A 17016-nucleotide genomic window follows, 5' to 3' on the forward strand; every position below is an offset into this window, starting at 1 on the left:
TTTCCCAAAACAGTAGTGATTGGGACTAGCACTGGATTCAACTAATGTTTACAGGTCACAAACAACAATGGCACAGCACTTCAGACCAGTTGTATTATATACAAGTATCTTTTCATCCATGCACAAATAATAGATAACACATTGCTACTTCAATTTCAGAAAATGGACAGAAAAAGCAACAGACAAGACAAGCACACTGTGCTTACAACAGAATTCAACAGGTGAGAATGGCTGGAAACCTCAACCTCAAAACATAGTTGACAGCGATTTGACTTTTCAAGAAATTGAATTTGTCTATTTTGTCTGCTGTCAAAACTCTGCCTGGTACATCCCACTTTTGAAGGGATTGGTAGAACGTGTTTGTTTCTACCTCCATCAAGAAAGTAAGAGGTCTACTAGCAGACATATTATGAGGCTGAATTTACCATTTACCTTCAAAAAACATCACAAAACACAAAAAGTATTTTGTGTGACATGTATAGTAGTTTGGTAATCAGTTTGGTTTCATTCGAACCTTTTTACACATCTAAAAAAAACAGGAAAACCAGTCATGTCTAGTTGGCTTTTAACTTAACTATCGTGTAATATGGTTGTTGCTAATTATCTAGAGGGAAAATGTTGACACACTAGTGACATGTTGCTAATTAACTTACATTACAAAAGGACACAGAATAATGTATTAGCATGTCACTAACATTTAATTTACAGCCATCACCACAGCATTATCATCTACTGTTGTCATGAAATGAGTAATTTCCTAAAAGTTTACATCAGGAACTAAGCATTAATCACCAAAAATATTTCCCTTTTCATTCGAACCAGCCCCAAAAATATTTAAAAAAATCACATAATCTATTGTTATTTTATCCCTTCTTGTTTTTCCTAATTTTCCATAGTAATCTTGGAAACCGTCCGAAGCCCTTTTAAGGCTCACTTTGAAGTTCTCCACATCCAAACACACTTTTTTTCCTTTTGAACAAAATTACATTTTGAATATACAGCCTACAGCCTAATTCACAGCTGAGTCATGAATAAAAAGAGCTGTTTATAGTTCTGGCACAACTAAGTAGCTAAAGGACAAATACACAGAAGCATCTGGATATCCAGGGGAGTATTTTTTCCCCTATTTTGCGTTCCTTTATTAAGGTGTGACCTTGCACATGTTAAAAAATGTCCATTGGTCAGTACTGTTGCATCGGTCCCAGTCCAGGCTTCAAGTATGTAGCACTACATCCCTTACCCTAACCTGGGTCCGTATTCCCTGGACTAAACCCCTTGCCCAACCCGTATCCCTCACTTCATGTATTACATGCAAATAATGTGTGTTCTAGAACTGTTACCTCTGATGTTCATGTTTTTGTAGAAGGCGCTACATGATGCAAAATTGGTTCATTTACTCCTATACTAAGATATCTACTAATTTGTATTGGATATTATTGTACGCTCAAAGACTGAAATGGAAATGGAGTATGGACAGGTCTCTGATGAGGCATAAATAGTTGTAGTGGACGAGAAGAAAGTGCCTTTAGGCTGGGGTGCTTTAGCTGTACGATTAGAAGGCTTGGATGTTCTGAACAACTCAGAGCCCTGAGATGTGAGCCATGAAGAGGTTAACAATACGGAGGCGCACATCGATAGCATCAGATTCCACATAGTTATGGTCAACATTTCCAAAGTCGTTGTACAGTGTGTGACCTCAACGCAGAGATCGATGAATGCTTAAATAAAGGGATGAACACAGATCCCAATGAAGGGATTGATCCCATGGATGTGGGCAAGGTGGTTGTCACTGGTTCAGACAACACTATGTTGCACTGAACGGCTTAAAAGTTTCTGATGGTAGTAGTCGGCATTGAAGATACCTTGGATGAGGTGTTTCCAAGTCAAAGTGGATTTTTTTCCCCCAAGCCAACTGGGTAGGTTCTAGAAACCCTTAATGTGGCAGTAGGCTTCCAACGACGATAAAACAATATACAATAGCCACAAACTGAAAAAGAGCGTTGTGGTCAATATCTTGGGGATACGAGGCCCGCCCAGCTCGCCGCCAATCTCAGGCCGGCGCCGGTACATGAGCACGCCCACGCACACAAAAGCGAAGATGGTAAAGAGGGTGACAGAGAATGCCAGAGTGCCAGGGTTCACCTTGAAGGTCTGGCCCTTGGATGCGTGGTAGATAGCGGCGATGGACCACGCCACGCCAATGCCCAGGAAGACGTTGACGGCATTGCTACCCGTCACGTTGCCTATGGAAGCGTCGGCATACTGGTCCTGGGTGGCTGACACCTTGCTGGCAAATGTGTCTAGAGGGGAGACAAGAGTGGATGGATAGAGAGAGAAACAGAAGAATAGAGGACAAAGAAAATGGGGAATATTGGGATGACCTACTCCAAAATCTGATATTGCTTAGATATAGTTATAAAGTAGCATGCTTTTGGACATAGGTAATTAAGTTGCCATCTATTGCATCTCTGATTCAACTGCAGAAAATACCTAATACAATTCTTGGTAGCCATTTATATAATAACTACATAGCAATACCAAAAGTAACAAAATTGTAGTAACTGCGAAGTAGTTACACTTAACTACAGTTTAGCGGTATAAATTATGCCACAAACCAATTTTTATCTTGTCCTCCATACTGTCCCTTCTTACACTTTCACAATAACTTTCACAAATGTTGCTAAAACTAAATTCTATGTCATGACATAGCAATTTCTTTACACTAACTCTAGCCGTAAACTTTCAGTTTTCAAACTAAATATTGGGTTACCAAGTCTAAAAGAAGGCATTTAACTTATATCTACTTCAAACCTGCCAGCTCCACCACATGAAGCTGCCAGCTCCACTAAACTGAAACTGACATTGTTAAGGCTGTTAGAAAATCTCAGTATAATTTATTTTCCTCCTCACCCAGTGAGATTGTTCAACCCTCTACCCAGTATTACAGTAGTGTATGAAGGACTAACCTGGTACAGAAGTCCCCAAAGCCACAAACACCACAGCTGTCACCGAGTCCTTCAAGCCCACGGTGCAGCCAAAGTGGGACGCCAGGTCACCAATGATGGCGGTGAGCATTCCGATCACACTGATGGACACCACGAAGCAGGCCCAGCCGTTCCAGTAATCAGTGGGCGGCACGAAGGCGAACAGAAGCTTCCAGAAGACGGTCAGGAAGTGCATGACGTAGTCGAAACAAGACGGAAGCTTCTCCTCGCCGCACTCGTCCTCATTGTCGTTGCCTGGAAACAGAGGAATGTATACAGATGGATAGAACGGATGTCTTCAAACCTACATGACTTTATGGTCAAAATAGAAACTCCTATTCTGCTTTTATGGTTTAAAATGTTGAATGTAGAACGTTCCTGTGAGTAACGCACAGCTAGGCATACAAATGTTATCTTACTGATACATATTTAAAGGACTGCTACATGGTCATTATTGATTTTTATAGTTTTCCAGACACGTTCTGGCATGGAAGAAAAGTGTCAGTGACAGAAGAGACAAAAAATCGAAATAAGGGCCAAAAATTCTTCCCATTTGAAACAAACATGCACTGTGGATAAGCCATTTTCAGCAGAATCACTGACTCCTCACACTTCTAGCTACTTCATCTCAGACATAAATTCACTCCTTAGACAAAAAGGGAGGTCTCTCATCACATCAAGTCAGAACAGAGAGCATTGTCACCTTTCATTGATGAGAGGGTTCATTAGAGCCCCTGACAGCGCGGCTTAAAATGCCAAAGTGAAAATCCATTTGAAAGTTTTGTTGATCTGAGTGAAAAAGGGTCCATTACTGCATGTGTTTGTTCTTGTGGGTTTCTGTGTGTGTGTGTGTGTGTGTTTAGTTTTTTGTCAGTGAACTTGTAGAGACTTGTGTGAAAGGGTGTAGAACACATAACTTTGTGTGTATGTACAGTACTGTGTGTGTGAGTGTGTATTTCTGAGTAGGGGAGAGAGCAAACAGGTCCAGCTGTGATTATGTTGACGATGCTTCATAGCAAATCACATTTGCTTTCTTGGTAATGATTGACCATCAGTAACAACAGTTCCCAGCATTTATAAATACACAAATATATGATGTATGTTTGCAGCGTGTGTGTGTGAAAAACTAAAAATTAATAACGAGTCTTGTACGTATCAATGTGGGTAGATAAATGAGTGACAGTGTGTGACTGTCTGTGTGTGTACTGTATGCTTGTGTCTGAGTGAAAGTGTGTGAGTGTGCGTGTGTGTATGTGTCTGCATGATGCAGAAGGGAGTCTGTCTGGATTAGAACCTAGGCTAGACTCTCCGGTGGTTAATTTGCTACATGGGCTTTAATGATCACATTACAGGCCTCTGTGGAATTTCAGCCTGGGTTTGGATGCCATGCTTGTTCCCATATGCTCTTCCTTCGCTAACAAGCTCTGTCAGTTCCACTCAGGAACTGAGAGACTTTGTATGTGACGTGGGTAGTAGGAGTCTGTGTGTGTGTGTGAGAGAGAGTTATTGCGTCATTTTACGAGAAATAGTTCCAGAATATACACAAATGTTTGTTTTTAGTCCAACATGACGCTCCAGGACATGAGCTGGACAGGAACAACATGAGTGACTCTTAAGTAATTACTTTAGATTTCTTGAGTTGTTTGCATGTATGTTGCAGCAAGGCACTTATCCATCAATAAAATAGAACAATATCTCCAACAGTAAAAATTAATCTTACTAGTAATCTGTGGGACTCTGAAAGCCTAGATGTTTAAAAACATCTGTAAAATTAAGAGTGTACAATCAGGTGTTAATTTGCTATAGCTGGCTAGTCATCTATGTCAGACTCTCATGCATACAATCTTCCTCAACAGCAGTTTCAGAAACAATAAGCGTTGATTTCAACCAGACACAATTGGGGGTCTTTTCCTCAGATTGCATTGTTTCAGGATTTGGCTTCGGAGGTCGCCTTTGCTCTGTTCCAGTTAACAGTAGGAAGCATTCTTATAAATGATTCCAGCAGCTGGCTTCATGCTAACATAGACAACAGTGTTCATTTAACAACAATATTGTGCGGTTTGGATGGACAAATTAAATGATGTTAGTTGTTCTACAGTATGGGATATGCTAGATCTGACATGCTATACAGTATATGTTAGTAACATTTCTGATAGGCATGTGTAAGGCATGCATCTCCATACTAGATTTTTTATTTAGTTTATTAAAAATACACTTTATGGCTTGACATGTATGGTCACCCATGATATGGTCATGGTACAAACTAAACTGAAACAGACTTTTAACTACAAACAAATTCCTGATTTCCATAAATTACATCCGTTTCAAAACATGATTTCTTAAGAGCCTGCTGTAGGCTGCCAAGAAAACTCTTTTTTGCCAAACCAAATGAACACTTTGGTTTATTAGGTTTTCCAGGCTGGAGTAAGTATTAGTGAGTGTGGCTAACTGTATTGGTGAATGTGGGTTGACTTACCAGAACTGACTGTGATGGCTTCCACAAACTGCTCCCTCCAACTGTTAGTTCCAATTAACAGAGCCAGATTGGTCTTCTTGATAAGCTTATCCACTGTGTTCTGTGAGGATATCAAAGGTGTGTGGTAATTCATGTATTATTTTAATCACACACATCATTTGTAAACATAGTACATTTTAAGGATATTTTTATTTTAGTTGTATTGTTGGAATTGTGTTACTGTATGCTTGCTACGTTAAGTGTCTGCTCAGACCACTCAGATCGTGAGGGGCCCTGTGTCATAGAACAAGCTCCAAAAATCTCTTATCTTTGTGTTAATCACAGACACATGTCAAAAGAACCATGTGCCCAGGGACCTCACAGAACCACAATCTGGCCCTGCTCCTATCCTTAGAAAATTTTCAAAATTACTTAGAGATTAATAAACATATTTTGTTATTAAATGTCAAATTGTGGTTACGTCTAGTGTTACGTCTTCTAAAAAAAACAGTGTCTGACATTTTCTGCGAAATGCCTTTTGGACTAAAAGATGTCCCAAGACCATTTCTGTCTGAAAAAAAATATTAAAGTATTGTACAGGCTTTCAACTGAGTCTACTTGAGGGAGTGGGAGATACCATCTTTCAAGTACAACTGGCTCATTGGCTCCTGTCTTAAGGGTTTTTTATAATGAAGGTGGATGAGGATCTCAGAGAAAACCAAAAGCAAAGAAAATGGTGAGTAGGTGAGTGATTACATTTGAAGATGATTTTAGTTTGAGCAAACTATATGATGCTGTTCTAATTTTTCTTTCTTTCTTTCTTTCTCACCAGAACCAAGTCAAACCAACAGTACCTTGAACTCGTATGACTCTTCAATGACCACCTCCAGTTTGACATGTTCTCCCAGGGTGGGCCGGCCCATCTCGGCGATTCGCCTTTCTTCCTCTTCTTTCTTTGAGAGGGCCTCTTCATCGCCCTCCTCTGACAAATAAACAGGGAGCAAGAGAGACAGACACTTAGGGCTTATCTAAAAGTCGATGACTAATCATATCACAGCCAATTCTCAGTTTGTTGTGTGAGGACAACACGCTTTTGGATTCAGGTTCGGCATCTAAAATGGGAACGCAAAACATCCTCTCTTTTTTACAATGTGCACAATTTCTTTTGACAAGGCGCCTACACACTCTCATCCCTCTTTATGAAAATACCTGAGAAGCATGGCATTGTTTCCCCCTCCTCACGTCCTTAATTCACCAAATTCCACAGTTCCATTAACAGTATGCTAACCTCAAAGACCACTGTCTCCTACATGTTCATACATTTGTTTTGTCTTGTCATCCCATATTTCAAATGTTATGACTTGGCAAAGTATGTATCTGAAATTCAACAATCAAAATGTCACCCTCAATCCATACAAACAGTAGGTTACAAAATTGCCCTTTGGAAGAGTTGACAAAAATAATCCATCTGTGGCATTTGGAATGGTGGAATTCAATTAGCATCAGTGAGTGTCATTGGTATAGCAGCTCACAAAGACAAGAAGAACCGGGATGACTGCTATGGCTCAGTACAAGAGGTCATACAGGAATAGTGACACTGGAGGCAAAAAACGAACATTACTGAACATTTTAATGCTCGGGGGTGTGAGACATCCATGTTGGTTAATTCATGAATCACATGTGACTATATCTTCACAAACCGCAAACGTACGCTAACCACTCATAAGATGAGTAGTTAGCTTATGGGCTGTACAATATAGGAGTGGCTGTATAGAAAAACAACCTTTAATTGCTTGGATGTTTACTCCAAATCCACTTGAACTCTCCTTCTGAACCCTTCCGATTGAGATAGATAGGTTTCAATTTAGTGATAAGTGAAAGGACTATGTCGGATTATTTTTAATTATAATCTTGAGCCCTAATTTTTAAACATAATGAAAGTGACCATTAATAAATCATTTGTGTAATGACTAAAATGAAGAGAGAATGAGAGAGAATATTCTAGAAAGGGTGGATGGTGTGTGGGATGAAGAAGAAGGAAGATACAATGGAAAAGGGGAGAAAAAAAGATGTAAACTGGTGAACGTATACCTGCAATGCAGATAATGGTGGAGGGAACAGGGTTATCTCTACCCTGCACTTTCCGGTAGACATCCCTGCCTGAGGGACAAGTTGAAAACAATTCATTTTACAGTGGCCCATTCTCAAAGTCAAAATTGAAGAATTTAACTGCGTAATAATACATGTAGTAACAACAGGTTATATGAACCTTAAGTGATACAAGGTCTGATGTAGGCATTCTCACTATGGGTTAAGTTGTGGGTTAAGGTGGTCCTTCACAAGGAGAGCCCCCCCCCCACATTAATCATACCTTATTCAGATAATACAGCTAAACAGGAATACCATGTTATTGCATACTGGAGCAGTACAATTGTTGTTACTACAGATACACTTACGAAACTACAATGAAACTAAAAGTTAAATTGAATTATAGTTCTTGCTTTTTTCACATTTTTACTCAGCAATCAAAAAAAGAGATCAATATCCATAAAGCCCAATTGAAACTTTTGACCTATCCAGGATAAAAGGAAACAAAAGGTGTTTGATCAGGGCCCAATGTCTAAATGAGGGGTTATTATACATACAGTATTTGCCAACCTTGAAAGGTGATATGTCTCGTGAAGTTATTGATGATTAGCAATGCCTTCATTAAAAGCTCATACGAAGCATCAAATTCAACACTTGGTTGGACCAAGTATGATACTGAATACAATACCATCATACAAATATATTCAGCATTCTGTATAAGTGGCACAGTTATTCCAGGTGTTAAGACAACAACATTCAAATGAAGTGTCGAGGTACTGTATAAACTGTAGTGGAAATGACTTCACGCTTACATTGTTGCACCTATATCATGTACATTACATATGTCATCAATTAGTATTTCTCTAATGAAAACTGTTAAGAAAAAGGGAAGTCCTTTTCAATTGCTAAACAATAAACAAATTGGAATTCATTTGACAAATTGGAATGTAAATATGTAAATAGCATGGTAGCAGTCATTAAAGTACTGCACATGGTAAAGGGATTGAGAGCTGCCAGAATGTCAGTTCCCTCTGGACTTGATTTGAGGTCCCACCTTAGTGAGTGGTAAAGTGTGACCCCGCCATTAAAAGAGCACGGACCATACTCAGTGACACCAGTGACTGCATACCTATGGGCGCCTTCCCATCTGCCTCAGCGGGCAGAGGCCCCCCTTCAGAGGTCACATTAGGGTTGACTGAGTGACCCATCCCCCCCGCAGCATGCAAAATGGCACGTGTCTTGAGAGACACACATCACACAGTGAGGTCACACACACAGGGAGGTTATTCCTCACGTTCACACTTTTTTGCCACAGTGTTGGGAGATTCATTGGACAGAGTTTGCTCCATGACTCGCTCCATGAAGCATGCCCAAAAGTGTGACAAAAGCGGGCACTACAAAATCCCAGTTCCGAGCGTACACACTGTGACGTCGGAAGAATAATCCACGTGAAAACACACCATGCTCGAATTTATACATGGTTAGCTAAAGGGACTTCCACAAGAAAGCCATCTTGTGCTGGTTAGTTCTAAATCGTTCCTAATGATTCTATCAACATCTCTATTATGTCAATTACAGACACGTGACGTCTAGTAGACATAATAACAAATCCAGTCTGAGCAGTAGACAAAAAGCCTCAGTTGGATTATTAGTAGCGGGTCGGAGAAGCACAATTTCTGCTTTACATTTAGATTGATTTTCAAAGCAAACTGTCACAACACTGAATCGTTTCTTACCATAAAGTCTTTTGTCTATCAGAAATTAATGGAAATGTTTGATTAATGAACTCCAACTGGAATTAGTAGAAATCACTGTATAAAGCATAGCATTGTTGCTGTCGTATCTCATACCTGTTTTAACGAATCCACCTAAAATGAGAAGGAAAATCAAAAGATACCCATTACTAATCCCAGTTTCTTAATCCCAGTTTTGGTGTCTTGTTATTACATCCCAAAACATTGAGTTTTCATTACGAATAATATTGTCAACAACAAAAGGAAATTAATATGAAATATTTAAATATGCAGTAAAAAGTACAGCTGCCAGTTTATCTAAAGATTCTTTCACTACAATGGTACAGACAATGACAGTTGAAGCAACGAATGATTCAGACAATGAAAAACTGAGACAGTCAGTGTGACAGAAGATCTCAGCAGAGAACAAGAAAAAGTGAACTGCTTACCAACTTCTTGAAGCAACACAGCTGATAGGGGGGAAACAGATGACACAGACAGTGAGCAGAGGTAAGTGGGAAATGGAAACAGTAACAATGGAACAAGAGAATGAACACGTGAGCTGAGGGCAAAACATGACAGATAAGCCAGTTATGATGCAATATCTGAGGACACTTTTCCAAGTGTGCTTGAGTTCATCCATATACCTCCCTAGTTAGTTTTTTTGTGACAAACCATAATGCTTTGTGTGCATTAAATGAGTAATGTCTTGTGAACCATGCCGGTGTAAAGGCAGAAGTGGTACCTGAATTACTGTGCTGTATAATGACACAGTGTTTGTTGATGTCACAGATTTTTCCTCAGTTAGTTTAAATAATAATGATAAATAGCCTAAACACAGACTGATGGCATCAAAAGTAGCATAGCAATGGCGTCCTGGAAAGCACAGTGTTTTCTATGAAACTATGGAATTATTAAATAAAATGTCTATACATCAATATGTACAGTATGTAATAACGATTGTATGTTTTTCTTAATGTGATTCAGACTATTTCTTATTTAAAATCAATACTTAATAAACAAATTATGCTTATAGTTTGTAATCCTAATGAATCATTTTGCATAATGCATCTGAATTTCTGGCATACACAATGGATAGGAGGGGCAAGCTTGAGGTACACAAATATGTCACCAGCAGATGTAAAATGTCAAAAACTGTAATACTGTACAGCGACGTAAATGTTTCCAGAAATTCCCAAATTTTAACACAAGGAGAATGGTTAGAAAGAGACAAGGAGAATGGTTAGAATGGACAAGGCATGCTACTCGCTCGTTTCAAGACCACACAAAAACAAGATACTGTGCATTCATATGACCACTTGTTGTACAATGCTAAAGTATCTTCAATACTATTTTTGTTTTTTTATATCTCTCAAGGCTTTTTGACTGGGGTCCTGCAAGGGCCAGGTATCAACTTTTAAAACTGGTCAGATATTATCCTCCCTACCGCCTCCTGTAAACAAAGCTGGCCAGAATCAATGCAATGCAGCAAACTAAAGGGCAGGCCCTGCGACAGCAAAAAGAGGCAAAGCGCAGAGTGGGAGATAGGAGAGAGAGAGGAAGACAGCATGTAGGAGGAAGAGGGGGAGAAGGAGGAGGAGGTAAGAAGACTGGAAACAGCTCAGCGGACTATTCTGGAAGAGACTCTCACACCTGTCAACCTCTTGTTCCATGTGGGCTCCTGCAGCTCTATGTAGAAGCTGGCTCTCCTATCATACTCCTCGTGGTCAAGTATTCTAATCGCTAGGGTCTTCCTGTGAGGGAACACAAGACATGGGTACAAAAAAACAAAAAACAAAAAGGGACATAGGTGAGGGAGGGAGGTGGAGGGAGGGGTGGATGGTTTGTGGAGTTGGGAAGGAGGTGGTTGTCATGCTACACAAATACCACCGATGGATTTGGACAGGGATTGATAGAGAGGGTTGCACACACACTCACTCCATCTCATGTAAAATAGGAGCACATACATCCTGATTTTGGTAGGAGCTGTGTTCAATTCCTTTGGACATAAAAGGACTTTGTACAACTTTTGATAGTCACCCCCATCAACAATCACTGACTGAAGGATGTTCCTGAAAAATCTGTAAGTAAGCGTAACAGGTTGAATCTAGTAGTCCACTGGCCCATTTATGACCCTTGAAGACCATTGTGTATACTGGTTTGCACTTGACATCTGATTTCTAAATCATCAAATCTATAAGAGGATAGCAGGAGGATAACAAAGCTTTACATCCTCTGAGGAAATAGGCTAAACCAGCCTACACAGTGCTCTTCAACAAGAACAATAGGCAAATGTCTAGTACTTTAGTCATGGTTACTTCTCCCTGGATGTCCATACAGTATTTTGGTTTGAGCAAGCACAGACAACGAGTGGGTGGGGTTGGGGGAGGGGCCAAAGCCTGGGAAAGGGGACTCCCCACCTTTCCTCTCACTCATCTCCACCAGACGAGGCTCTCCAATCTCAAGGAAGAAGTTCTTGTTTTTCTCATATTCCTCGTCATCGATTATATTGATCTGTATAGTTTGGCTGAAAAAGAAAGAGAGGGAGAAAGAGAAAGAGTTGCAGAGAGAAGCGTGTGGAGAGTGCAGACTTGAAAAAGGCAAAAATAACTCAAGGCATGCATCAAGGAAACACACAATTGACAAACAAAAAAACAAGATGGAGAGGTTGTAGCGTGGCATTTACTAGATTTCAGTGAAATAACAAACAAAACAGGAATGGTGAATCCAATAAGGCCTTCCATTTAGTTAACGCAAGAAAGTAATCTCTCAGGAAAGAAAACTCCAACAAACCAAGCTATTTTGAATGGCCAGTTGGGGATGAAGCCTGAAGAATAATAGGTTGATTTGAAATAATTCACTGGGTGTCTGTAAGACAATTGCTTATGATTCTCACAGGTAAAGCCTTGATTAGTTGCAATGTCAGCCGTGACCACTGAAGACTCCTAAGCTTGCTAACCTGTGTTATATTATTCGTTGTAACACAACTTGAAGAGGATAAATACTAGTTGCTACTAATAAGTGGTACAGGGCTTTTACACATTGGCATGAGGTGTCTGGTTGAAGGTGTTTACCACTATGGATGTAGTTACAAAAAAGCTCTTTCCACAGGCAGTTGGGCCAAAACACAACAGAAGCTTTTACTTAAAGAGCCAAAGCTTCTTACATAGTATCTTACATTAAACAGTAGAGGTCCATCTATGTTTACTGTACTGTATATTCTCCATTCTTATACATCCTAATGACCATTTCCTGCTTTTACTTTCGGAGACAATAGTTTCAATAGCTATACTTTTTGTGTGTGATACACTTTCACTGACAGCTGCTTGCTGGATGGTTTATGAGAAGGAACATTTACAGAAGAGACGTGTTGAAAATAAGCCACCTTCCTAGTACTGGAAACTGAAGACCAAGCCATGCATGGTCTATTTATCTATTTAATAGTTTGATCCTATGACTTGTATCCCATGTTTGAAAAGGACCAGGACCCCCTCTGCACAGCAATACCCTAATATGGAGATTAATTCAATGCAAGACAAAAACAGAGGGAGGAGGAAGACAAACTCCTGAGTATTGTTTATCATCCAAACCAGAGACTGGGGACATGAGAGGCCTATTGCCTGAACACAGAGCCAAATTCAATGGACATTAATACACATGTGAATGCACTTACTGTCTTAGTCCAAATGTTGTGGCTAACTACATTGAGGAGGTGGAAGGATACATTGAAGCTTTCCGGACTTCCCTAAACGTGGGAGGATAAACTGGCAATTTGTTAAAGAAATGTCTGGTTACTTGGTTTGAATGAAAATCTTCTGAAGCAGATTTCCATTTGGGGTTGGAGTTCAAATACATTAAGTAGCATAACAGCAGAAACATAAATCATACTGAAAATTATTTATAAATCCCCTGCTCGATTTTTTACTGTCCTTTTTAACAACATATCAAAAAAGCTGAATACATTCAAACAGATACAGTACAAACCTATTACAAACTACATTGCGCTAATAGTCAGAGAAGAAAAGTTAGGTTATCATGGGCACATAGAGTTCATATAGCTTTTTGATTCAATAAAACATCAATTTAGTCAAATCCGTTCTCTTCACTACTATCTTTCCAATTCCTTTTGGATCTGCACCTCAAACTAGTTTTAGATTTTACCAGTGTCAAAACTAGTTTGTCTTATTCACAACAATCTGTTAGGGGACCTTTCACAGGTGACAGTAATTTACTCAGATGAACATGAATAATTGATTGACCTATTGTGCAATTACAACAAAGGGTAAGGATTATCTGGTGAATGGAAATACCAGGAGCCCTGCTGTGCCCTGAGGGAGCAATCAAGTTCCCTGGCAACATGCTAGAATCTCCTGCAAGCATGTATGCTTATGGTTTGTCACCGACTAGCAAAATAAATCCTGCTTGATAATCCAACAGTACAGTCTTAACCCCAGAATCAAACGTATTGTTTTAGAAAAATGAAACCATCCACTGACGGTACTTGCTAAAAATGAGTTACTCACTTTCAAACAATAAGAGTACATATGTGGCGACAAAGAGTTGAAGGAAGAAAAGGAGAATTACATTTGAAGTCAGTTCCTCGTGTTTTCATAGGGGCGGCTTGTTTTAGCTAGAAAGTGCTTGACAGAGAGGTGGGGAACTGATAACTCTGAGACGGTGGGTTGCGGTGGGCCGCTGTTTGCCCGTTATTTTCATTTTGCTCAGTTTTGCTCTGCAAATCCTACAAACACAGCGCTTTCAAAGAGACCCCTTAATAAGCTCATGCAACTGTGAAATGGGGGATTTCACTTTTCTGGCTCTTTGCAACAATTTGGAGAGATTAGGGCCCCTTCTTTCAAACGCAGTGTTGGTTGGCCAGGAATAAAAATTGCACTGCATCCATAAAGTATGGTTCAGAAAACAGGGAGGATGTTTTCAGATGAATTATAAATTCCTTCCCTGCGGCTTTGTCAAAGGCAGAGGGGGGATATAGTCTAGCTGCAGACACTGAGAGTGAGTGAGAGGTTAAGCTGACGGGAGTAGAGGGAATGGAGGGAAAAGGTCTATGGCGGAGCGATAGCCCCTTTCTCTCCGATATGGAGAGAAAGGGGTTAGATAGACATTAGGAGGACGGAACATAATTTTCCACTAGCTTCTTAGCCTTGTGTCAATCCTATCCCAACAGGCCAGCCCTCTGACTAAGCTGATGCTTGGGTTGACTCTGGGCCAACAACCAGCTGGGCCTGAGAGCTACAAACTCCCTCTACCTTGCCTTGTTAATTCCCACCCTCTGAGGTATCCCTAGCTCCTGCTGACGTGGGTCTAGAATGAGGTGAAGTTGAAGGAGCAGTCAATTGTGTGTTTCAATGTTCTTGTGTGTTGTATGTGTTGTCTTAATCCTGTGTCACTGATTCACATGAAATGTCTAAATTGGATTCACGAACATGTGGTTCATTTACATTGTGGTCTTATGTATACATGTAAACCACCATCTGCAGCACAGGCATTTGGAAACCATGGACAATATACTAGAATTGACCAAAATATGCAAGGTAGACATTGAAATTCAGTTCGCTCAGTTCTGTTTCTGAGAAGTGACTCTATTAAAAGGCAGTTTCTGAATATCTGTCTCAGGACCTTGTTTGATGTTTGTTTATAGATTATGGCGACATCCTGGTAACAATGAGCAAGCAGATGGCTAACTTCTCCATTATGGATGCCTTTGTAATCTCCCTTTCCTCCTGTGCAACGTTTAATGAGCTGAGCCTTTGGGGAGACCTCAGTGAGTAATATGTGCAATAGCAGTGAAATACGGTGTTATATGGACAAGCATATTTGCCCTTTATTTTCTTGGGTCTAGTTCTCAGGGGGAAATGTTCCCTTTAACTTTCAGATCTGACACCCTCCGACACATTCATACTTTTGTGGTGAAATTCTGGAAAGGGCAGCCTCCTGCTGGGATGGTGTTTACTACATTTTCTGTACTGCTGTATCTATTGGAATTTTTCTTGGAAGATTTCAATCAACAGGATGCACTTTAGCCAAATAAACCCCTAGAAACTGAAAATGGGACAAATTGTTTACTTCTCTGACCATTTCTTCATTCCAAATCGTAGCTCACATGCTTAATGGAAAAGGCTGCGCAGTCTAACATAAAGGACATCCCTTTAACTGATGTGAATCCATGTAATACAACTGGAGGCATCTTTCATTAACTGGAAGTTAATGCCAAGCCAAATTCGACCATCATTTAGACTGAGCCGCACGAAAGGCTAACTCCTCAATGTCAAAACTATATTAACAAACTCGTTCATGATCCACTCAATTATAAAACTCCGGCCACATTCATACATCATACTTACAAGCTGAGAGCAGGACTGTGAGGAGCAATTTTCTTTTGGGTGCCTCTGGAGAAGGCAATCTAGTAGTTGTTGATTCGCCTTTGAATGTTTCTCATTTTTCACCCAGATTATTTTTCCATTTCCGGTCTGATGCAGAAGAATTATATTGGTCTTAAAATAAATGTAATTTTACTGTCATACTGTAGTGTACATTAATTAAGCTTGCAGCAGATTTTAGATGGCAGTACATTTCAGGTCGTTGCAGCTAAATCACTCATGCATTATAACAAGCTGCTAAACTGTTTTAATTATTATCCAAACTGACAATATCTCTACAGCCTAAGCTATTTCCTCCAAAGCAGTTTTCTTTGCCAAGCAGTTAGATAATCCAAACTACGAAGTTCACTCCCAAGTCATCCTTTTACTTTCTGATGCTTTCTTTTAAGAAGACTATTTTACTGTATGTTTTTAGTTACTCTATGTTAAATAGTACTTTAGATCTAAGACATAAGGTCCTATACATGCACATAAACGTTAACAAATAGAAGCATTTATCTTTATAATTTACATTATATCCGAAGAAGATTAGTTTTTCAATAAACCAAACAAACCCTCATTTTGTCATAGTTTATCTCTCAGCTACCAACCCATAATGTGGTGAAGTGAATGTGGTATTGTCCTAGTGAGGAGAATTCTAGAGTATTCTGTCATACAGAGGTCAATGTAAAACATTGCCATATCTGGCTTACTGTAGGGCGTGTATGTCCTCTGATATGTTCTCGTGAATGAATACACAGCCTAGACAAGTTTCTATGAGAGGCCGTATAGGCCATAATTCATATTTGGTCTCATATACAACACCATAACCTCACATATATACCATTATACTCTCACATATATACCTTTATACTCTCACATACAACACCATTATACTCTTGCAAATAAACAACTTGGTCTCACATACAACACCATATCCTCACATATATACCATTATACTCTCACATATATACCTTTATACTCTCACATACAACACCATTATACTCTTGCAAATAAACAACTTGGTCTCACATACAACACCATAACCTCACATATATACCATTATACTCTCACATATATGCCATTATACTCCCACATACAACACCATTATACTCTCACATATAACACCATACTCTCACATATATACCATTATACCCTCACGCATATACCACTATACTCTCACATATATACCATTATACTCTCACATTCTCACATTCTCACACTCTCACAAGACTAACTCCTGACAGAGTGCTGCTGCCGCTCCTTGATGCACCTGATCTAGGTCTGAAGAGCTGGCGCATTTCATTGTCAACGTTTGTTAGAAATAGCCCCTGTGGATGGCTGTTGTCTTTGATTCCAACGTTTCTGACAATGAGTCA

The 17016-nt window shown here is 39.7% G+C and overlaps 1 protein-coding gene across 5 annotated transcripts in view; it reads right to left on the minus strand.

Moving 5' to 3' along the window:
* Positions 1-1701: 1701 nt before the first annotated feature.
* The window catches only part of slc8a1a (solute carrier family 8 member 1a), a 33853-nt gene continuing 18538 nt past the window's right edge, over positions 1702-17016 (minus strand). For 4 of the 5 annotated variants that reach the window (XM_062448055.1, XM_062448060.1, XM_062448058.1 and 1 more), the window contains 9 exons: positions 11681-11787; positions 9710-9730; positions 9378-9395; positions 9264-9278; positions 7531-7599; positions 6294-6421; positions 5461-5560; positions 2967-3239; positions 1702-2300 (listed from right to left, as the gene is read on the minus strand). In XM_062448055.1, coding sequence (XP_062304039.1) covers positions 1924-2300; positions 2967-3239; positions 5461-5560; positions 6294-6421; positions 7531-7599; positions 9264-9278; positions 9378-9395; positions 9710-9730; positions 11681-11787 — 1108 coding nt within the window. In that variant the 3' untranslated portion in view covers positions 1702-1923. The remainder of the gene's footprint in view (positions 2301-2966; positions 3240-5460; positions 5561-6293; positions 6422-7530; positions 7600-9263; positions 9279-9377; positions 9396-9709; positions 9731-11680; positions 11788-17016) is intronic. The other variant, XM_062448059.1, reaches the window with a different exon arrangement.

The sequence above is a fragment of the Osmerus eperlanus genome, chromosome 22 (assembly GCF_963692335.1).
Source record: "Osmerus eperlanus chromosome 22, fOsmEpe2.1, whole genome shotgun sequence".
Taxonomy (NCBI): Eukaryota; Metazoa; Chordata; class Actinopteri; order Osmeriformes; family Osmeridae; genus Osmerus; species Osmerus eperlanus.